The sequence below is a fragment of the Cimex lectularius genome, unplaced genomic scaffold, assembly GCF_000648675.2.
Source record: "Cimex lectularius strain Harlan isolate CLEC.00 unplaced genomic scaffold, Clec_2.1 scaffold146, whole genome shotgun sequence".
Taxonomy (NCBI): domain Eukaryota; kingdom Metazoa; phylum Arthropoda; class Insecta; order Hemiptera; family Cimicidae; genus Cimex; species Cimex lectularius.
In genome coordinates, this window is record NW_019392741.1 from 631,658 (window position 1) to 655,594 (window position 23,937).

The following is a 23,937-nucleotide window of genomic DNA, read 5'->3' on the forward strand; positions in this document are numbered from 1 at the left end:
ATTATATTCAAGAAATCATCAGGAAAGTAAAATCCAAAAGAGAGTGAGTAGGCCAGATTGAGAGAGCCAGCGCGAGAGTGAGTGAGAGTGAAAAGATAGGAAGATAGAGAGAGAATTAAGTTACAGCGAAAGAGAGAGAAACATATTAAGTGTTTCTAGGTGGGAGAGAGAAAGAGAAAAGAAACTGAGGGCAAGAGAGAAAGAGAGAGAGGGGGAGAAAGAGGCAGTGAAAGTGAAAAGACAAGAGGATAAGGAGAGAAAGAAAGAGAACTAAGTAAGAGCGAAAGAGGGAGAAACATATTTAGTGTTTCTGAGTGAGTAAGAGAAAGAGAGAAGAAACAGAGAGAACGCGAGAGAGAGAGAGAGAGAGAGAGAGAGAGAGAGAGAGAGAGAGGTGACAGTGAACAGAGAGGAGGATAGGGAGAGAATGAGAGAAAACTAGGTAAGAGCGCAAAAGGGAGAAACATATTTAATGTTTACGGGTGGGAGAGAGAACGAGGGGCGAAACTGAGAGCCAGAGAGAGAGAGAGAGCGAGAGAGATAGAGAGAGAGACTGAGTGAGAGTAAAAAGAGAGGAGGATAGGGAGAGAGAGAGAGAAAAAACTAAGTAAGAGCGAAAAAGGGGAAAACATATTTAGAGTTTCTGAGTGAGAGAGAGAAAAAGAGAAGAAACAGAGAGCAAGCGAGAGGGAGAAAGAAAGACAGATAGAGAGAGTGACAGGATTACAGTGAAAAGGGAGGAGGATAGAGAGAGAGAAAGAGAGAAAACTAAGTAACAGCGAAAGAGAGAGAAACATATTTAGTGTTTCTAGGTGGGAAAGAGAAAGAGAGAAGAAACAGAGAGCAAACGAGAGAGAGAGAGGGGGTGACGGAGGAATAGATAGCTAGAAAGAGGAGAGATAGAGAGAAAGAGAGTGTGAGTGAGAAAGAAAGAGAGAGAGAGAGGGAGAGAAGAAATAGGGAGGAAGTGTCTGCGTTTGTACCAACAAACTAAAAAATAATATTTAAAAAAATGATAAAATTGGTTGTAGGTGGTCAACACATTTTGAGATGACCGTCATTTGACAGCTTACTTAGATCCTCTACTCTCGACCTCGTATCTTTTGAAATTTAATGTATAATAATTTTGCAAATTTTTTCTGACCCTTTCTATAATGCAAAGTGATATGTTTAAAATACTTTACGTGTGTTGAAATATCTACTCAACTTGACGAGATTCTTTCCCGAATTTGCCAATTTCTAAACGTTGCAAAACCAGTCGCACTTAAGTATAAATCCCGGCCTATAAATTAAAGTCGTACTAATGCGTAATTGAAACCGTCCTGTTAAAATGAAAAGTCCGAGTCATGTCAGATTAAGTTTCAGGAAGTTAAGCTTCATGACAGACAAGTCGTTACAACTTGTTTACAACTTGTACAAATGGGTTTATCTAAGCTGTCTTCTACCGTACGAGTCGTGTCTGACTTTTGAATCAACGATACAAAAGTAAATAATCGAAATTTCTCTTTTTCATTTCAAAGAAATTAAACAGAAAAGAGAAAACGTTATTTTGTTATTGAATTCGTTACAGGGAAACATAAATTTAAAAAAAAACCATGTGTTTTTAAAAAAATATGAACCTTAATTGATTAAGATAAGAGATATTTATATACTTTTAATCAATAATGAAGAATGTTACAGGAAACCTTGACCTATATCAGAATATTATTCTACATGCTTCATTTTCATACGATGAAATATATTTAATAGTAATAACAGTAAAATTTGATCCCAGGAAATTTATGCTTGGGAGGAGCTATTAAGGACTGTAAGAAATTCCCGTAATTTCGATAATATCGAATCATAAAAGATCCATGAGGAAGTATCCCGGCTATCTAGATTCATAAGAGCGTCTCTCATGCCCCCTTCCTATTTTCGTATGGGGTGGCACGCATACAGAACGGGTAAAAATGTAGGTGAAGGGAAATCTAGGAAACTGTTATTAAACCGATTACACCCTTGAAATGAGATCCAGGTCGATGTTCTACGGTAAAACGATTTGGTACTTCGATCATTGCTGGATGTAACAAGACATAAATTAAGTAACTATTTTCAATAGCCGATCTTTGAAGAAAGAAAAACTGTAGAGGATGATAATTTTCATCTTGCTGTTTTTGGGTACAAATTCGGGCCCTTTGGATTAATTTGAAGCAAATATTTATAAACTGGTTTGACCTTTCGTCCGAGACACGATAAAACAATATAGATGCGGATTGACAAAACGATCAAGTCCTTTGCAAGCTATGAAAGGAATTATGAGAATTAAGTAGGATCGTTAACTATTTCTAAAAAAAATTAATTGCTAACTACTCCGTAAAATTGTTTAATATCCACACATTTACGTGATAGGTTCCGATCTCGTCTGGGCCACAAATTTTTTCACTCGAGTAAATATTTCTTACTAAGTACGAAATAGTTAAATTTGAAGTTACCATCACAAGAATACATTTTTAAGTCTGGATTCAAATAAACTTCAGAGGATGTTTAAAGTAAAAGGAAAACATTAAAAAATGATCGTTAACTATTTCTAAAAAAAATTTATTTGCTAACTACTCCGTAAAATTGTTTAATAACCACACATTTACGTGATAGGTTCCGATCTCGTCCGGGCCACAAATTTTTGCACACGAGTAAATATTTCTTACTAAGTACGAAATAGGTAAATTTGAAGTTACCATCACAAGAATACATTTTTACGTCTGGATTCAAATCAACTTCAGAAGTTGTTTAAATTAAAAGGAAAACATTAAAAAATGATCGTTAACTATTTCTAAAAAAAAAATTAATTGCTAACTACTTTCGTAAAATTGTTTAATATCCACACATTTACGTGATACGTTCCGATCTCGTCTGGGCCACAAATTTTTTCACTCGAGTAAATATTTCTTACTAAGTACTAAATAGATAAATTTGAAGTTACCAACACAATAATATATTTTTAAGTCTGGATTCAAATAAACTTCAAAGGTTGTTTAAATTAAAAGGAAAACATTAAAAAAATGATCGTTAACTATTTCTAAAAAAAATTAATTGCTAACTACTCCGTAATTAATTTTTTTGTGTGTTTAATATCCACACATTTACGTGATACGTTCCAATCTCGTCTGGGCCACAAATTTTTTCACTCGAGTAAATATTTCTTACTAAGTACAAAATAGGTAAATTTGAAGTTTTTTCAAATAGACTTCAAAAGTTGTTTAAATTAAAAGGAAAACATTAAAAAACGAACTATCGGTGTCTGTAAAGCTGGGAGGAATGAGAAAAGAAAATGAATAAATTCTCTAAGTTATTTAGAACACACTAAACTGGCTAAAAAAAATTCAAAATTAGATGAAGAATGACAAACAAAAATGTTAGAACTTTGTAACACGTTGAGGAAAGTTGGGTATCGTAGTCGAAAAAAACGTACTAATGCTCACAAAGAATCATAGAAGATTCAAGACCTGTGTGATTTCCAAAAATCGTCTAATATATTGACTTTTGATCAATTAAAAATTAGTCAAAAATTTTGATCTAAATTTGGGTATAAAAAATCAGAACCATTTCCTAGTTGACCAACCCTGTTCCGATTTTTGGAGGAAGCAGGGTTGTTTCACTGTTAATACAGATAGTTTTGTGTCCCTTGTTGAAGTGAACATATTTATTGGCGAAAAGGCCGACGGCGGGATATTGAATACCACCCTCAATTAGGTTAGTTATGTAAAGGTTAATTATCAAAGGATAATAGAAGAATAGTACTCCAGTGCTGAGTGAATGGTATGTAAATAAGAAAGAAGGTATTTACGAGTAAATGAGTGAATGGTCTAGGTGGGTGTAGGAACTGATTGCGTTGGGAGCTGAATTGATCTAGCTGTTGGTAATCCCTGGACGGATTAGGCTGAAGCCAGACCCCGTACTACCCGAGGTAGGTAAATCTATTGTAAATTACAAAAGTCGGTGGACTGCGAGAAATAATAGGCTCAACTCTGTACACGTGTATGTAATGCATGTACAGATTTAAGCTTATTTAAATCAGTAATCAGTATTTCCTAGTACTTATTGACTACAGATATTAGGCAGTATAGTAAGAAAATCCTTGACAATAAAAATTCGAATAACAGTACAAAATTGGTTTAAAAATAACCGCTAGGTTTTTAATTGAAAATATGAAAAATCAAGTAATGCTGAGCTGTCAAATATATNATATTTAATTATTTACTAGTAATATACTAAATATTAGTATTGAATAAAAAGACAATCTTGGTAACATACCACAAATTAATTAAATTTTATAATTATTAAGTTAAATACAAATATTAATATTTGATAATTGATATATTAGAATTGAATAACAAGACCATCTTCGTATGGGTTGGTTATTTATTTTCAAAATTTTAAGTCCCATAAAGCGGGCATATTGACTATTTTAATTAATCGTTTGGTGATGCTTTATTAATAGCTACTGCTTGAATATTTAATTTTGACGGTTGACGCAATTTATTTTATATTGGTATCTGCGATTTTAATATAATTAAAGTGTAATTTATAGTTATTTAGTTATTTATCAGATCAGACGTCGCAGAAAATAAGCACTGGAAACAACAAAAATCATAAATGATTGATGAATAAATAAGGAAATTTGCACATCCATATCATTTTAAGTTAAAAAGTACTAATACAAAAAACAATACTAATTTACTGAGAATATTCTAAAAACATTCACAGAAATCATAACGAGTACACAAATAAATTTAAAGGGTTACTCGGTCAAAAAGTGAATTTTTTAAAATTAAATTAAAACTGTTTTTGCACAAAATGAAACTGATCTCATGACATTCAAATATATCCGGCCCGGAGGACTAAATTGGTTTTGTTTTATTATAAATAGCACTGTACCTTCATATCCGATTCAGATCATAAAGTCTGAATCCCTTTAAGATCAGGTGGATTATCAAACAAATGCATATCCGACCCGGAGGACCAAATTTAAAACATACCGAGAAATGATTTTAATTTTTTGTTTGACAGTAGGGAACCAAGAAAGTTGGAAAATTCTCCATTTATTCTGTGTCAAAAATTTGTGTAATTTTTTTTTTGTTGCGTAAATTGAACAACGGAAAAAATTCGAACTCGATCAGAAAATCGCTTCTGCTAAAAAGTTGTATTTTTTCCTATTTTGGTACACTTTTTCCAAAACACTTCATTAAATTGATATGATTCATTTTTATTTTTGTAGAACCGTGATAGGCAAACTATCTAAGCGAAGAATTTTATCAAAAACCACCCAGGAGCAGGAAATTAAATTTAATGTATAACAAAAAAGGTGTAAAATTTGTTCCAATTTTAGGTTGTTGCCAAAAATTAACGATTCATTATTTTCAAAAATCTCCAGCTTAAAAATTCGTAATATAATAAGAAAAATAAAACCAAAAAAGTTGTGATGGGTTAAAGTGATCCTGAGAAAATGGTACCTAAAAATGTCCACTTTTTGGACTTTCTTTGAACTGACCTAAAGAATTTGTTGAAATAAGGTAGAATTTTGGATTTTCTTTTCTAATAATAAGAGAAGGAAAAAATAGAACAAAAAGGAAAAAATAGAACTAGAAACTATAAAAATAGAAATAAAAGCATATCCGCGTTTTTAACCCTGAAAGATGTAATATAACAAGTTCTTGATTTACTAAGCAAATTTTTAGCATTGTTAGCAATTTATTAATTATTGACTTCTCGAGGTGTTGGCTTAACACAGCAAATATACATTCAATTCACCGAGAAAATAATATGTATAGATGTTTATTAACGAACGTATTCTATACACTTGTAGATCTTCATAAAATTTATTGTTTTTGTGTGAAATAAAATAAATAAAAACTAAACTCATATAATCTGACAGAAAACAAGAATCATATAATCAGTTTAATTATAAAAAATAATTTGCCTAATAAGTGGAAATGTATAAAAAAAAGATGTCCAGGTCTAATTCAATTTCTCGACTAGACACTGGGTAAAGAAAAATATTCAAAAAATTATCTACTATTTTTCTATGGATTGATTGACATATAAAAGCGCTTGCTTTTAGGATCGGTAGCGCCTCCACGCACACACGCACACTCACACGCACGCACCAACATTGTTTCGTTTATGTACCTGTATCCTCATGATGTTAGCTGGAATGCCACTTAGACACTATGACGGTGACGGGAAGGAAGGAAAATGCGTCTGCCCCTCCAGAGATCCCCCGCCGGGATAGCCGGCGCCCCTTCTACACCTCGTCTGTTGGTCCAATATCGGATTAAGCCGTCGTGAAACTTGTCGGAATCCGCCCGATTAACTCTAGGACCGAGATGATACCAATTTGTCAAAATTGTACCTTGTGCCGAAATTGCCAAGGCGGAATGTGCTGATCCTTTTAAGCCCGGGGGTAGTTGATTTCTTGCGCTGAAATTATCCACATTTCAAAACGGAATTTGTAACCTAATTTTTCATATTTGACTGTTTTAGAACTAAAATGTTATATATCTCTCACCCTAACTAAAAAATTATTATTGTTTATATAATAAGAAAGATTGATGATGATAGTCAAATGAAGACTGTGGTAAAGTGATTAAAATGTAAAAAAAGATTTGGCAAATGTGTGGTGATTAGTATACAAGATCGAAACGTTGGCACGATAAAGAAAATGTTTTTTCTGAAACCTACATCACACCAGACTGCATCTCACGATATCTGAATGATTTGGCAAATGTTATGGAGAAAGATATAGATTGATATAAAAAACGTCTTATTCTCTTACCTTCAATAATACACATATTTATTTAGAAATCGTGAGATGCGGTCTGATGTGATGTAGGTTTTATAAAAACATTTTCTTTATCGTGCCAACGTTTCGATCTTTATTGAGATCATCTTCAGGGCTCAAAGTGTTTGTTTTCTGCGTAATTATTCGGAAATAGTGAGATGCGGTCTGGTGTGATGTAGGTTTCATAAAAACATTTTCTTTATCGTGCCAACGTTTCGATCTTTATTGAGATCATCTTCAAGGCTCAAAGTGTTTCTTTTCTGTGTAATTGTACCATTCTTGCGTGCCGTGTCGAGTGTGCCCACTCTGCTGTGGAAAAAAAAATCTAAGAAAAATCCTACAGCACTCGCTAACCACCATCTTGAACGCCAACACAATTTCGACTTGAAAAATCCAAAAGTATTACACACAGAACAAAACAAACATAAACGTAATTTCTTATCACAGCATCAATTACAGAACAGATACATGTAAACTCAGTCGCAGCTACGCCAATATCATTAATCAAATTCAATACGGAAAACATATCATCACATTACATTCCACAAATCAAATATTTTTCACATAGTTTAATTTTCCCGATTTTCAATTTGTCCAAACCCTCCAACTGCACCACGGCTCAAACTTGCGGCATAGTAAGCAGATGCAGCGACATCTGAGTCAAACAGCTTTCTTTTCGTCGCTGGGTAGTTGGATTTACTTTTAAAAACTATTTCTTTGATATTTTCAAGAGCTCGCATACCTTTATTAAGTGCGTTATTCCTTGCCAAATTGAATTTACCCATACATCTGAGAGGTATGCCCAAGTAAGTGAACGAATTTACATACTGCAAAGGCTGCAACTCAAAATATAAAGTTCTTAACTTCTTGCAGATGGGGGACCTTCGGAATACTAGAACTTTATTCTTATTAACATCTACAGACAGTTTATTAGTGCAGCAGTAATTAGAAAAAACGTTAAGCATCCTCTGAGACTCCCTATAGCTGTCAGCCAGAAGTACTACGTCATCTGCAAAGAGCAGGCATACAAGGTGAGCAATTTCGTCCACTCTAACACCCACCATATTCCGATTTTCAAAGAAACGGACAAAATCATATATAAATAGAGAGAAAAGTAAGGGCGACAGGGATTCCCCCTGAAGTACCCCCTTCGTTACAGCAATGCTATACTCTAATAAGTCGTCATTCAGCTTAAGGTTAAAGCCTGCAGAGTTATAAACATTTTTAAGGATAATCTTGCACACCAATTCCCAGCTAAAATATTATATATCTTTTCCCCCTAACTAAATTTTAAATGACATAAAAAAATTTAATACTGTTTATATAATAAGAAAGATTGATGATGATAGTCAAATAAAGACTGTGGTAAAGTGGTTAAAATGGAAAAAAAGATTTGGCTGTTAAAGAGAAATATATAGATAAATATAAAAAACGTCTTATTCTCTTTCCTTCTGAATAATAAACATATTCAGATATGCAGGGAGAAAGAAAGATAGTGAGAGAGAGCGAGAGAGAGATTCATTAAACGCTTTATTTAACAACTCAAAAATAACATGAAGCGAAAGGAAGCACAATATTACAGAAATATTTTCTTAGAATTTTTAACTTTTCGTTGCTTATTGAAAATTGTGTACAAACGGGCCGGTGTATCCACGGTGTATTTGGATGACGAGTGCGTCGAATGGACAATGGCGAGGCCGCGTGCTTTGCCGTCGTACGACCTTTCGGACCTCGGTCACAGTCCATCAATCCCATCAATAACAAGCCCCTCTCTCCATTTTATCACCACCAATAAACGGACGTTTTCACGCAAAACATTAGTCACGCGACAGACGGTGATAGTTTCCTCAATATTTCTAATGGACTTTCTCTAAGGAACTTGAACTGGCTATCGGTAGACGACATCAATTGAAAAAAAGAACGTTAATATAATATTTAATGTTTTCATGATTCATTTTGATAATTGGTATATAAAATCGCAATTGGTCTAATTGAAAAGTAAGGTGCACTTTGTTTTTTAAACTTTCTGATTGATCAGGAGGTCAACAGTTTGTTTGACAACATTTCAGTCAACTAGGGCTTGTTTTATTGCTTTATCTTTATTTTGGCCACTTAAGCTTTAAAAGCGTATATCGGACGTTAACATCACCGGTGTTATTGAAAAGTGCAGTGTGCCTTTCGTCCCTGGTCATTTTCAATAAAGGTTTTCGAAAAATTTGTACATACCTGTTTCGAAACCGCGCTCCGTCCGATAAGAACGACGCCTCACCGTTCGGATCCATCCCACGGAAATTAAGTAACCCGGGTACTAAACACTTCCCAGTTGTGCAAGGTGTCATAAAAAACCAGTTTTTATTCTATCCTTTACGCACTTTATAAAAAACGTCTTTTTATTGCTGCCACATTGATAATAGTGAATCCGCCCGGTAATTTGTTCCATCGTCGGAGGTAAGCTCTAGATGTCACTCCCTACTATACAAATCATATAAAGCATACATATATTTGATTGTATGAATATGCATAAACAGAAAGACATACATTGAGAAAAAGACAGAAAGGAGAGTAGATAGATATACAATAAGAATCAGAAACATTATACTTATAGTTAAACTTAGACTTAGAGAAAGAGAGAGAGAGAGAGAGAGAGAGAGAGAGAGAGAGAGAGAGAGAGAGAGAGACGGAAAGTGAAAGAATGAGCGATCATGAAAAATAAATAGATTGTTAAGTACTTCGTTCTTGGGCAAGATTGGTTGGTTTTTTCTTTTTGATGTCTCCCACATCTCCTTTCATGTATTTTGTTTTACCTTCAGTACTGGTAGAATTCTTATCACCAAATTTTTCCTTCCTAGAATCCTTTGCTGTCTCCTTTGCAAATTGGTCTAAACTACTCAAAAATGAATAGGGATATTGTCCATTTTGTAATATTTACTTTTCTAGCATTTTTATCTTATTTTTATTATAAATTGCATTAAAATCTATTAGAAATCGTTATATTTTTTATTTAACGAAAATAAAAAATAACATATTAGAAGCGTTTAATTTAATTTTGTTCATTGGGCACAGAAATCTTTTGGACAATTTATACAGTGTATAATATCCTCTGTTAGCTAAACCCTCTGTGCACATGTTAGAAATACTGTTAATAAGGTTGACACTAATTTCATAAGGAATTTCACTTCATAGATGTTGCAACGCTCCACAGTTGTTCCAGGTCAACTGGCTGCGGATGATGATCGAAAAGTCTTTTATGCAACGCATCCCGCATGGGATTGAGGTCTGGTGACAATGGGGGGAAGGGGCAGACCAGGTTTTCTAAACATTGATGAACAACTCTACCTCTATTAGATCTGGAATTGACATCTGGAAAACGAATATCCCTGGTTTGAGGGATATATTCCTCAAAAATTTCTTGGACATAACGAACTACGGTGAGGTTGCCTTCAACAATATGTAGTCAAGTTCGTCCTCCAGTCATCCCAGACAAGATCATTACATCGCCTCCTCCAAACTGCACTGGGAGCACGAACTGGGGCATTGTACGCATCCCCTGTTCTCGGTAGACTCTTCGGCGGATGCTTTCACTATAGAGACAGAAACGCGACTCATCAGTGAAAATAACAGCATTTCAATTGGCGTTCTCTTAGAGGCTGCACCAGATTCTGCCCACTTAATGTGGAACTACGACGACGGGTGGTACAATGCGGTTAAGGCTCGGGGTCCAAGAAAGGCGTACCCCTTCTCAATCCAGGCTTCTTCATTCTTCCCTGCGACCTCCCTCAACCCTTGGTTACAAGAGGGTGTCCGAGCGCAAAATAATGGTGTAGCCCTGAGGGCGTGGCAACCTCTCTAAAGCACAAGCTGTACGCTGTCGGCCTCGGGCGAGTGCTTTATCAGAGGCACACGTGGGTTAGGGTTCCAGATCCGGTCTGCATAGACGGGGGAGGGTGCATAACCATCTGTACTGCGGGGTAACAGAAATGTTCCAAGGTTCAGCCCCCGTTACATTGGGAATGGACTCGTAGTTGGCCCTAGTGACACCCCTGGCGGGTACCTGGAGAAGAGGCGAGACCTTCACACGAAACTTGCATATGACCATCGTTATTCACACGGCCTCACGGGAGTTTTTATGGTGAATTCATAATGTCTGTTGGGAAGAAACAATGATGTATTCAACGACTAATAAATAAAAGACATTATCCAATAATAGGTTATTAAAGAAAACAGATTGTGTCTTTTGTCGAACCATTTCAGCTATTGTTCATAACTTTAACTCAACAATTAATACAAACAAAAGGAAGTTTCGTTTGAAATAATGTTTTATTGTCAATAGTATTAATAAAAGAATAGGATTGAACTAAAAGGTTAGCTCTATACGAAATAAATTTTGTAACGTTTTATGCGAGAGATTCTAATTAGCATGGTAAAACATCAATTAGCGAAGGTGAAGACTTGATTCCGTTCCCAGCCAGTTAGTATTCCACCCGTTCTTTTGTTTTTAACCAGATTGTCGGAACAATAAGCTTTTTTTTGTGTAAACAAGGATGATATATCGGGAGGGGTAATGAAATGTGTGGTATGCTGGGTTGGGTCGGTTACCTAAGACATTCATCGAAACCACAACAAGAAGAAAGTTGACTTTCGCCCTCCCGACCTTCTGAGGTCGCACTTCCCGCTGTCTCCCTTCAAACATCCTCCAATTCTTTCCAAAGAGGGGCCACGTTAAATAATTTTGCCACGGATTTGGTGGTTAGGCAAGTCGCCAGAATGGTTTAGTTGAATAGCGTCTAAAGATGGAGAAAATCTCTCGGCCGGCTGTTTCGGATTCATTCTTAGCAAATTTAGCTTACTTCGAGCAACTGACTCGCAAAATATTTAAAATTGTTACAGAACAAGTTGTACACCGGGAAATAATTTGATCTATTCCATTTTGAAGGAGCCACATCAAACGCTCACAGAGCACCAGCAGGTGTACTCCGGTGATCAATGCTTGGGCCCACTTTCTTTCTTAATTATCCGAAAAAAATGTAGAGTTTGTGGAACATAAAACATTGTAGCGTACTTCTGAAATTATGAAAAAGCTGAACGATGCTTTGGCCATTCTTTCTACTGAAAGACCTCTGTCAAGACGGTGTCGGGAATTAATGTGGGAATGTAGTATCCTGGTCAGTACTTTAGGTTTTTAGCTTGAAAGTAAATTAACTTTTACAACTCGTAATAAGTTATTATTTTATAACAGTAAAAAGGCCGTGAAAATTTTATTTTTAGTGAAGGGGAAAAATTATTATTATAGGAATTTGAAATTTATCCCGTACTCACTTACGAGTGTATGTATAGTAATTGTAAAAAACTGCAAGTTGTACAAAACAACTATCAGCGACTTTGTGCAAGCTCTCCATTACATCAACTGTTCATTTATCTAATTTTCCTTATGAGGATATAGATGTAGATGTAGTCGGGGTGTAATGTCCTTTATAGAGCTATTGTATCCCTCGTTCTGAGCCTATAACCTGTAAGTCCTATTTCATCTAGGAATTTGATCACCTTGTCCCAAAGCATCCCCTGATGCGGGCAAGTGTAGCACCACAGTTTGTTAATAGGTGTGTTGTTGTCTCCTCTGCTTCTTTGCAGAATCTGCGTGTGCCGTCTTGGGTTATACCAATCTTCTTTAAATAGTTTAGTTTGGAGTGTCCTGTTAAGAATCTTATTAGGAGTCGCAGTTTTTCCTGCTTCCTTTGATACTATCTATTTCTTCTTTTATTGAAGATTAAAAAGGGATTATAAGGGCATGGAAGTCAAAAAGAAGGATATTAGTATAAATAAAAACTTATCAAATGCTTTAGATAGTGATGAAAGAATACTAAGAAGCGGTACTCACTAGCATGGGTGGGCTCAATTTCTGGAACTATTAGAACTAAATTTTTTAACGAGGGTTCGCAACGGCAGAGATCACATCAACCCTTGGAGTGCCGGTGTTAAAAAAAAATTGTAGGTATGTTTGGTTCGAATGAGCGTCATGTCAATGCCTAAACCGTTACAGGCATCGACACCCATATAATAGAACTATTACTGTTGGAACTAGTAGATATTCAATTACAGGGATAGAGATAAGAGAGGCGGCCTACTGCACTTCGACCTGAATAGATCTATTGTGCTCCTCTGTTATTTATAACCCACTGCCCAGCTTCAAGCTATTAACCAGCCTCCACAGCTTTGCAAGCAGTTCCTTGATGTAGGATCTTGCTTGTGGTTTTTCTTGTCCTAGTTGCAAGAACCTGCACAGAAACATAAAATGTGTTTTGCAGTCTCCTCCTCTTCCTGGCAGTATCTTCACAGTGTACTCTTATCCGGTGCATAGTATGCTTTGCACGTAGGTGGAGGCTGAGCTCGATAGGAGGCTTTACTGTAGGCGGTACACTAGAGGGTGGTTAAAAATTCCACTTTAAACGAAACCGCGGTCGGAGCGGATCCGGAAGTTTCGACGCTAGAGAAGCACCAATACTCTGGGAGATAGAATCGCCTTCTCTATCTAGGGAGTGCGCGGGAGACCGAGCTGATGCATTTCGGCTTAGCCCTTTGCCCGTGGCATACGGTCTGATGCTCAATGCAGGCCACTTGAAATGGACAAGCGGGGAGCGAGGTTGTCTTGGCCTTTCGGGGCTGAGCTGCTTCTACACCAATGCTGCGGCAGTAACACCATCCTGTCGTATGCGGAGGTGCGTCAGCTCTCGTCTTGAGAATCAAAACGTCGGATAAGACCGAATAGGCTAGGTGCGGACGTTAAATATCCTCATTATCCTTTTTAGGACGACCGAGTATACGGGAAGCAATGCCCCGTCAGGAGTCCAACCAGAATCCTGGTTCGGTTGCGGTTGCCTTCCAGTAATTCTTTTGTAAGTTTTGCGGTCCTTCAATAAATCCCTTCGCGTGCCTCATACCTGTGGTCTTGTTCCACCAGTTTTTGGACTCATTAAGGATTTTAAGATGTATCCTCTTTTATGGCAGGCTGTAGGCCGCAGTAGGGTTCTGGACCCATAGAGCCCATGCTGGCTCCATTTTTTGGCATGTCAACGTTTTCGTTGCCTCTATGGCCCGAATGTCCAGGAACCCATACCAGGGTCAGGTCATTAGTATCGCTAACTTCCGTCAGGGCCTCCATGCATTTCCAAACACTCTTTGCCTTCGCCTCGCATGAGGCTCCGACCCTGAGAGCTGCCTGGCTGTCAGAGAAAATGGCTATCTTCCGGGAATATATGCCTAGCCTTTTTATTTCTCTGGCACATTGTTCAATCGCTATGATTTCAGACTGAAAAACTGTAGCATATTTACCTAGGTTTACCGTCAGTTCGGTCTTGGGGTTCATCCCAAAGACCCCCAGCTCCCGTACCGTTGTTGGTTTTGGAACCCTCTATTCAACTACAACAACTACAACAATCGGAAACAACACACAAAACACAGCTTTTCCACCTGAGAAGAATACTGTAACCCCGTAAATTTATTCAGATCAGATCACATTTTACGAGAAAAATAGATTTTAATTAATTTTCCTTTTAAATCAAATTGCCAGAATTCAAGATTTAAAATTGTACTGAGTGATTTCATCTCAAAAACGTAGTTTCTATTTAGACATTTTTCAAAAGTGAAATTTTGCTAATAATCAGGATGAAAAACTAAGAAAAAAATAGTCATATATAAAATAGGTTATTCCCCATGAAAAATAGATTTCCAGATTATCAAGATTTATTGGAGAAATTCAACTGAAACAATTTTTAAACCGATATAAACAATTCAAATATTATTTCTACCGAAGTATTGTTCAATGTTTGTTTTAGTCAGGATACGAGGACTTCAAAAAATAAGTTTTCACTTTGAAGGTCCAATCAAGTAGACAGACGTGCCTGCAGCTGTCTCGATGCATTTCTCCTATTTACCTCGCGGCAAATCACATCACCCACAAATCATAGAAAAATAGACAGAAATGCATTTAATTTCTTGCAGTTGTAAACTTTTTGGACGAATACTGAACAAATTTGAACAGCGATTATCACAAAATTTACGAAGCTTTTGTTGTTGTTGAATTTATTTTTAGATGTTTAAATATTTGTAAAATTGACGAGAAATTGTGTTTAAGACTAAATGTTTATTTATGTGTTTGCCACGATTCCTGCGGAAACGGGATGGATATTTTTCGATTCGTTGTTTCATCACAAACTTCAACTCTTATAAATTGCTCACCACCCCCGACTGATTGATTGCATTCATCGAAACAGTTTCAACACTCGTTCCCGATACGATTTCCATATAAAACCGTTTAGGATTTTGCCCGTTTTGCAATAACAGTCGGCGCGGGCAGACGGAGAAGGGAAATCGGTAGATCACCCGAGTGCCGGAGGGTTGCATGGAGATTTCAGCTGTACCTGGGGTCATACTTTATGTTCGCATTTTAGAAGCCGGCTCTTGGGCTAATGATGGGAATATTTTCGCCCCACATAGATCTTTTCAGGAGCGATTTTCCATTATGCAACGCTTCACAGCTTTTTCAATCGCTAGGTGCCGAAACCAGAACATGAGAACCAAATATGACAAAATAATATAGGTTTGTTTTTCTCTATAATAACTATGTTTTTTGGTCAATTACCTAATTACACATTTACGCTAACCACTCGGCTACCGCCATCTTCAAAAGATAGGTTAAATAAATAAATTACAGGGTGTCCATTTAGATGGCCCGGCTGAATTTCTCTTAAACCAATGACAATGGCAATAAAAAAATATACGTTTTTAATATTTTTTTTTCTAGTTGCAACCTTTTGTGGAGAAAAATTATGCAGGATACCTCAGGCGCAGTACTACACTGACAGGGAAAAAATTCCGCCCACTTGTAATATAACTTGATTGGTATATATTTTTATATATTAATCAAAGTTTCATGTTTTTTAACTTTTAATAGTTGTCTTTGTCTACAAAAGTAAAAAAAAAGTACATATAAAATTTGTTTTAATTTTTGTTTTAGATTTTTAATTAACAGCGAATTTCCACCTCTTGTCTTAGTTATATCTCGAAGATGCCTCGGCATACTTTCTACCAGTCTGGAAATGTATCTTTGCTGGAGGTTAGCCCATTCTTCACGAAGAGTCCTTTCAAAATGGTGGAGTGTATGAGGAAGTGATGGACCTGCTCTTTTTCGCCTTTTGAGGTTATCCCATAAATGCCTGGAGAACGGGCTGGCCAGGCTAAGACCCTCATGTTGCTGGTGAAGAACGTAGTTTTGTACTATGCAAGCGACATGTAAATGGGCATTATCATGCATTAGAATAGGCCTGTCGTTGATTTCATCGAGGTTAGGCAACGCATGATGTTCCAAAATTTCATCCACATAGCAAGTGGCCGTCAAAGACCCTCCACGAACAACAACCAACTCTGTGCGACTTCCATTGAAATTTCTGCCCACACCATACTGAGCTACGTTGAAAAATTACAGGTTTCTACCATTCATGTCGCCTTATACACACTCTTTCACGACTATCTGGAGATCGTAGAGCAAATTCTTCTTGAGCCGAGGGGAACCTTGAAACTCTGTGTGTTCTGGTCGATTCTGGTCCTCTTACGGGGTGAAAAGCGATCAGTCCATGCTGATTTAATCGGTGCGTTAGGATACCTCGAACTTCCTGCAGGTGATGAATCGCTTGAACATCAGTCAGGTGCCGGTTTCGCAAAATTATCAAACTTATGATTTTTCCTTCTCGAAGGAATATCTAGATGACCTATTATACCTCTAGATCTCTAGAGATGACCTATTACCCCACCTTCGAGAAGGAAAAATCATAAGTTAAACTCACTAATTTCGTGGTCCGTTTGACCAATTAATTTATTACAATTAATTAAGGTTTTTAGTTGAGATAAAAAAGTCAATGGCACGAACGGGATTCGAACCCACGATCTTCGGCTTGATACGCCGCTGCTCTACCACTTGAGCTCGATCCACTCGGACACCAACTTCCTATCTCAACCCCACCTTTTGAGTTTTCCTTCCTTTTTGGGTTCGAATCCCGCTCGTGCCATTGACTTTTTTATCTCAACTAAAAACCTTAATTAATAAGTTAAACTGTTGAGGTCGAAATATAAGAAAATTATCAAAGTCAAAAAACGGTCACCCTGTGGTCCTGTTACCCTAGGGCGTTCACAACCGTGCCTTCTATGGTAGGACCCAGTTTCTCAAAAACAGTCTAACGGCATCTCCCAGAGTTTCATAGGGAACTCCGATGGTTGGAATGGAACGTCCATCATCAATGAGTGCTACATCACGCGCTACATCCTCAGCACTAAGTGGCACTTTTAAGTCTCAAAATTGAAATTAAAACAAAGGTGAAAAATAAACAGATTATTGCTTCAGAATTCAAATGAGACTGAATATACATTTTAAATTCCGTAACAATTAAAGGTTGAAAAATACTTTATACTTGTTTTGGATTAAGGATTAAGGATTAAGTGTGTTTACCTCTAACTGATATTCCCAATTGAAAACATAGCAAAAACAAATATTTATTAATAAAAACAATGAGACAAATTAAGCGCAATTTTAACGAGAAAATGAAAAACAATATCAGTTGGGTGGAACTTTTGCCTGTCAGTGTACTTCAAAACTTTTCTTTTTTGATTTTGATATTATATTATAAATATATATATATATATATAAGATATATATATAAGATCGATAGAAAGAGAGAGCGGGGGAGAGAGTATGTGAGAAAGAGAGAATGTGATCTTGAAATGTAGGTAAGAAATGTGAGAACTATACCGATAGAATGCATATTCAAAACAGTTTGAAAGTATGTATACAATAATAAAAAAAGAGATAAAATAATCTTTTCAAGTTCTAAATTTAAAAAAAGGTGCATAGGAGAAATAAGAAACAAACTGCAGTTATAATACAACGTGTTTATAATACATTTTTTACAACTTTAATGTGAAATACTAAACATCAGCATCTGTACATCAAGTCAACTTTTATTTTTACAAGTGCGTTCTGTACATTTTGTGGTTTTGATAATTTTCCATAGTTTGCTCTAAACAATTGGAAATTGCATGAATATGTGCATACAATTCAAGAAATAATGATAATTCAACAGTTCATCTCTTGCGATAAGTTTAACGAATTAAATCTGCAAGAAATCTATTCTTATCTTGACGTTTTAGTCATTCTACATCTAATTAGCAAGCTAATTAGAGAGATGAACAATTGGAGAAATATCAAACAGGCTAAATTTCTCTTAATTCTAATTACATGTTAATTTTGATTAAAAAATTTCCTTTTGGTTTTGCGATTGAAAACCCGACTACACATCCTTTTCTATGCTTGAAATTTATCGTTATAATACGATTTTATTTATTGACGTTAATTACAGCGTGGTTTAGGCAACCCCATGCCCATCTGTCTAAAAATCAATCTGCTAAAATACCTCGCGATAAAAATTACAACTCTGAAAGTGAAACCGTTTATTTATCAACCTTACATCCGTGGATGTTCCCGTATGTCGGTTGATTTACGGGCTTACAGGTGGGCTAATGTGAAATCTCGGGACGTGAAAGGTCGCGGACTTACGTGGCCGGATACCTCATTTTTTTCTATGTGACGAGGTATCGCGATTAACTATTATTCAAATATTTAATTTAACGGATTTTGTACAAATAATACAAACTAATTTGTAATACCATGCTTGTAATATATTAGGATGCTCTTTTTCCGACATACTGGCCTTTACTTTGCAATTTTTTAATTTGCAGTTCACTAGTTTTGTGGTCCGCTTGACCAATTAAAATCTTTCAATTAATTAAGGTTTTTAGTTGAGATAAAAAATTCGGTGTCACGAACGGGATTCGAACCCACGATCTTCGGCTAGATACGCCGCTGCTCTACCACTTGAGCTATTGTGACTTCAATCCACTCGGAACTAACATCCATCTCAACCTCACTTTTTTATCTCAACTAAAAACCTTAATTAATTGAAAGATTTTAATTTGAAGCTTCTTCAACAGAGAAATCGATGTATTAAGAAAGATTCTGAAATTATTTAATAACATCAAATAAATAATTGTGCGAATAAGAGTTACATGCAATTTAAAATGAAAAACCACAAACAAATCACTATGAAAGAAAAGGACATTATTTGATTTTTAGTTGTACTCATATAAATTTAAATTCTTAAATCTATACTAAATACGAATTAACAATGTTGAAGGAGAATCCCAGAAACGTTTAAACCGCCTGTCGTTACCTATGGTGCTATCAAATAACCGGGGGGTCGTAGAGGAGCCTGTTGATATTGTCTTTCACCTGCAACATAAAAACAATAGTTTAAAAAATTGATTATCTTCAATTCATATTTTTTCAACCTTTTATCGGCAGGCTTTCCTGGTAGATTAAACGAAAATTGTACCTTTAAAAAACTGGAAGGATCAGAAAGTTTGTTTTGTTGAATTCTCTGGGGTAGTAAGGAACAAAATGGTTTTTAGATTTAAAAAAAGATCATCTGTTATCCCAAAATTACTGAAATCTGGCGTTCCCTCTAGCCATATTTTAATATAAAATCAAAAAATTACTACAAGCTAAAAACTGCATTAAACATCACATGGATCGTGTACAAATCATCAATTTACAAACCAAAGTCTTGTTTGTTGATCAATAAATTCAACTAATAAAGGTTTTTAGTTGAGTTAAAAAGTCAGTGTCACGAGCGGGATTCGAACCCACGATCTTCGGCTTGATACGCCGCTGCTCTACTACTTGAGCTATCGTGACTTCGATCCACTCGGACACTAACTTCCCATCTCAACCCCACCTTTTGAATTTTCCCTCCTTTTTTGCCAAATATCGTGAAATATATTTGATTCTCGGCGACAAATGAAATAGCCAGGGAGAGCTTTAGTGAAGATATACTTCATTTTTACTTATTAAATTCGCTAGTTTTCGTGGTCCGCTTGACCAATTAATATCTTTCAATTAATTAAGGTTTTTAATTGAGATAAAAAAGTGGGGTTGAGATGGGAAGTGTCCGAGTGGATCGAAGTCACGCTAGCTCAAGTGGTAGAGCAGCGGCGTATCTAGCCGAAGATCGTGGGTTCGAATCCCGCTCGTGACACTGATTTTGTTATCTCAACTAAAAACCTTAAATAATTGAAAGATATTAATTAGTCAAGCGGACGTCGAAAACTAGTGAAATTCAGCTATTAGACAATAATCTAATATTAAAAACAATCAACTTTTTTTTATATCAAAGTCCTAAAGTATGGCTGTTTGCTGTACACTTTAAAAGAAATGAAAGGTAATGTTTGCTACGATGATTTGAGTCACGAACTATTTATGAACAGCGTACACTTGTGGCGCAGAGGTTTGCATATCTAACAATCTACCTAAGTGATGTTCGCTAAAATGGAAAGTGTCAAGTTGTACATGACTAGCCGGATTACAAACCAAAGTGATGTTTATGCTTTGATGAAATGTGCCGAGTTGTGATATTTATGTATATCGCCTTCTTGAATTAACAAAGGTTTAAAGAATAGACACACCCAAAAAAATGTTTGTTTTTGAGAGTGAACAAAAACAGAGAGTTAGAAGGTTAGAGAAAATTGAAAGTGGGAGTGAGAGAGAGAAAGAGAAAGAGGGCGAGGGTGGTAGAGAGGCAGAAGGGAGAAAGAGAGGAGTAGATGAGTGTGAGTGAGAAAGAAAGGGAGAAAGAGAAAAAAGAAGAATAGGAATGAAGATTGATAAACATTAGTAGATGTATGATTTCTACATTAAAAATTAATAGATAAACAGAAATAGATATATACAATGTCCAGGAAGCTAGGATTGCGCAAACCTACAAGGAGACAAACAGATATATGTCACAAAAAGAACAATTTTGAGAAATGGATTCAAAATGGTTTAGGATTAGTTGGATCATCTATTGACCATATTACAAGGGACGAAAGGAAAATAAGGGAGATAATTTTGCCAAAATGTACCGCATAAATATCAACAATTATTCAGAAATCGTGAGATGCAGTCTGGTGTGATGTAGGTTTCAGAAAAACATTTTCTTTATCGTGCCAACGTTTCGATGTTTATTGAGATCATCTTCAGGGCTCAAAGTGTTTGTCTTCTGTGTAATTGTGTAATTTTGTGTCGTGTTGAAAGTGACACACAACAATGGCACAATTACACAGAAGACAACACTTTGAGCCCTGAAGATGATCTCAATAAAGACCGAAACGTTGGCACGGTAAAGAAAATGTTTTTCTGAAACCTAAATTATCGATTAACGGTCACTAATCACCACACATAAATATCAACTTATTCTTGACGTTGTCCTGTCACGTGTGCAGGATCTCTCTATGAATTGTTCTAGTCAGTTTTGCACAATTGCTAAAATGACAATCGATTAAGTTTTACAAGTAAACAAATCTTCATCCTATCTAATAGTGAACCTGAAATTAAATTAAATCCATTGATAAATTTGTGGTCGGGTTGTTTCCTATCATTTTGGTCTGACTATTTTTGATGTTTTGGTCTATCAGGCGCTTGGTTAGCTTTGTCGAAAATGAAAACATCATGGGAAAGGTCATCATTCATGGTTTTGCAGCAGTTGGGTAGTAGTGCACAAAGGACCATCTAGAAATTTTGGAGGTGTTCACATATTTCATAAATAAACGTGCCTTTCGCATTGTTTTCTTGTAAAAAATCATTTAACAGAGAAAAACATTCAACCGATTCCATCTCAACAGAATCAATCCAAAACTGGATTTTTCTTTTGAAGGCTTGAACTCTGCCATTAGCATCGGAGGCCGATTTGACATTGTGGCCCATCAACAAGATAAGACTTCAAAACGTAATTCCTATAATCGAGAAAATGCTTTTCCAATTTTCTCTGTATGGAGAAGCAGGGAATGATGAAGGCTTCTAATATCGTCACATAATATTGTGAAAACCCGCGACTAGATATAATTAATTATTTGAACAGACTCATCCAACACTTTCTTAAAGGAGGCTGGCAATCCTTCGATTTATGTTTTTTCTTATTAATTACTCCGATCGTTTGGCCAGTCATTGATTTTACACCATCTGTGTACACGTCAATGCAGACCAAGGAATTTCGTTGGTTGTAAACAAATCGTATCATCTGTTGGATTGGCAGGAAGTGGCTTGTACAAGAGAAGATCCTTAAGGATCAAAAGCCAATAAAATAGCCAACTCAACGATGTCAATAGATTTGGAGAGAAAAGCAACTGCTATCGGCTGCAAAGCAGGGATTAAGCATCCGTTTTCTGACGACGGCGGACATTATGTTGCAGCTGCTTGCCTTTGCGGCAAGGCGAGCTTAAAGGGTATCTTAACCACGTTAGTAAACTGAGACTACTGATTATCGATGAAGTTGGCTATTTACCTTTCGGTAAGGAAGAAGCAAACCTTTTCTTCCAAGAGGTAGCAAAGCGATACGAAGCGGGCACTGTGATCCTAATCAGCAATCTGCCTTTTACTCAATGGTCAAGCTCATTTGGTGACGATGAGACGCTGACAGCATCCATGCTGGATAGGTTGCTGCACCATGCCCATATTCCACAGATTAGCGGGCAAAGTCATCGGTTGAAATACAAGCTGAAAAGCGGTCAGCTACATAAAAAAATGAAAGCGCAAATCAGCGAGTAAATCTAAGGGGGTGGATCAGTTTTACTTTAGCAAAGTGGGTCAGAATTTAGTTGGTATTGTCAAAATAAGGAATAAATAATGAATTACTCTACCGAAAAAGTTCCCACTAACGGTTCAATATTAAAAGATATTGGTAAACTGAAAACTGCAATTTATGGATTACACCGAATAGCAACACTTAAGATGAACACATACTGGGTGTTTATATTGACATAATTAGGCTTGCACTAATTATCAGAGGGCTAGTTAGGGGGCCGCGGTAGCCGAGTGGTTAAGGCGTCAGACTCACCCGCGGTCCTGGGTTCGATCACCACCGTCGCCTCTGGACTTTTTCTGACGCCTAAGGGGACCGGTGACCGCAATTGAAAGAAATTGACACGGCACTCATCAATGGAAGGGGCGGGATCGGATCTCAGCGACCCTGAATTTGGTCCCAACCTCCTTCAAAAATGAGTTTCTTCGATGGAAGAACACCGGTACAACGGGGGCTCAAGTTCACATTTTGTGTTTTGTGTTGCGAGCCCTCCCCCAAAATATGGAGCCAGGGATAAAGGTATAAAGTACAAATGGCTGTACAGCTCAGCTGCAGTGCTCAGGAGGGAACTCCTCCAGTCCCTGGTATCCACTGTTTAAAAAAAAAAGATCAGAGAAAAGATCGCAGTTTCATTAAGAAAAATTGCTCATGGAGTTGAATACCTTAATAGAAATATTTAAGCAATCAACACCTTTATGGCTAACATATTGAGAAAATTAAGCACCCCACAACTTAGGGATTATTTCTTTAAATAGTAAGCCAAGAATACCAGCCAATAAAACCCTTTGGAAAGGTTGAATTTTTGTTCCAGTCTGTCAAAACGCTTTTCTGAAAAATCGAGTGGCTTATCTATCTGAGCAATATCCTTACGGACATCACAGATCTTAGCAGATAAGTTTTTGCGGACATCAGCAATTTGAGCTTCGTTATTTTCAAAGCGTACAATCATTTCCGCACGCAATTTAACTGGAACCGTTGAACTGCTTCGGACTTTAGCGCAAACCACACTTTGAGCTTTACCCTCGTCTGCCTCCGTAAATCCCAAATCTAAGTAGCTGTCGTGGTACTAACGCTTTTTAGATATTCCATTTTCGCTGGCTGTTGATCTGCACCTATTTGCGAGACTTGCAGAATTTAAGCATGTTGGATCTAGTATTAACAATGAAATTTTTAAGAAACCGTCCGTCTCACTTACCTTACTTATTTGGCTTATGTGTTCACACGTAGAATAAATAAGTAAAAATTAAAAAACATTCATTTTCAGTACCCGTTTTTATTAGTTTTTTTAAATTTTATTTATTCTACTTTATATTTGTAATTATTAATTTTTCTTGAAGTTCGCCGCAGACCCCTCAGTAAGGGTCGATGGACCCCCAAGAGATCCGCGGACCGCCGTTTGGGAAG

General features: G+C 36.5%; 3 protein-coding genes across 4 annotated transcripts in view; all 3 read right to left on the reverse strand.

Annotated features, from left to right (window-relative positions):
• The window catches only part of LOC106669914 (transcription activator MSS11-like), a 53,184-nt gene extending 46,948 nt beyond the window's left edge, over nucleotides 1–6,236 (reverse strand). The window contains exon 1 of the mRNA XM_014399780.2: nucleotides 6,166–6,236. Within this exon, the coding sequence (XP_014255266.1) occupies nucleotides 6,166–6,177 (12 nt within the window). The 5' untranslated portion in view covers nucleotides 6,178–6,236. The remainder of the gene's footprint in view (nucleotides 1–6,165) is intronic.
• Nucleotides 6,237–7,386: 1,150 nt separating this feature from the next.
• LOC106669906 lies at nucleotides 7,387–7,881 on the reverse strand. Its single transcript, XM_014399758.1, has one exon. It carries the CDS (start codon nucleotides 7,879–7,881, stop codon nucleotides 7,387–7,389), a length of 495 nt encoding a protein of 164 aa, XP_014255244.1.
• Nucleotides 7,882–17,740: 9,859 nt separating this feature from the next.
• The window catches only part of LOC106669956, a 51,542-nt gene continuing 45,345 nt past the window's right edge, over nucleotides 17,741–23,937 (reverse strand). For both annotated transcript variants that reach the window (XM_024227091.1, XM_024227092.1), the window contains one exon: nucleotides 17,741–19,148. In XM_024227091.1, coding sequence (XP_024082859.1) covers nucleotides 19,101–19,148 — 48 coding nt within the window. In that variant the 3' untranslated portion in view covers nucleotides 17,741–19,100. The remainder of the gene's footprint in view (nucleotides 19,149–23,937) is intronic.

Coding starts and splice junctions, on each gene's coding strand:
- LOC106669906 (XM_014399758.1), bottom strand. CDS start 7,881: ATGGTGGGTGTTAGAGTGGACGAAATTGCTCACCTTGTATGCCTGCTC.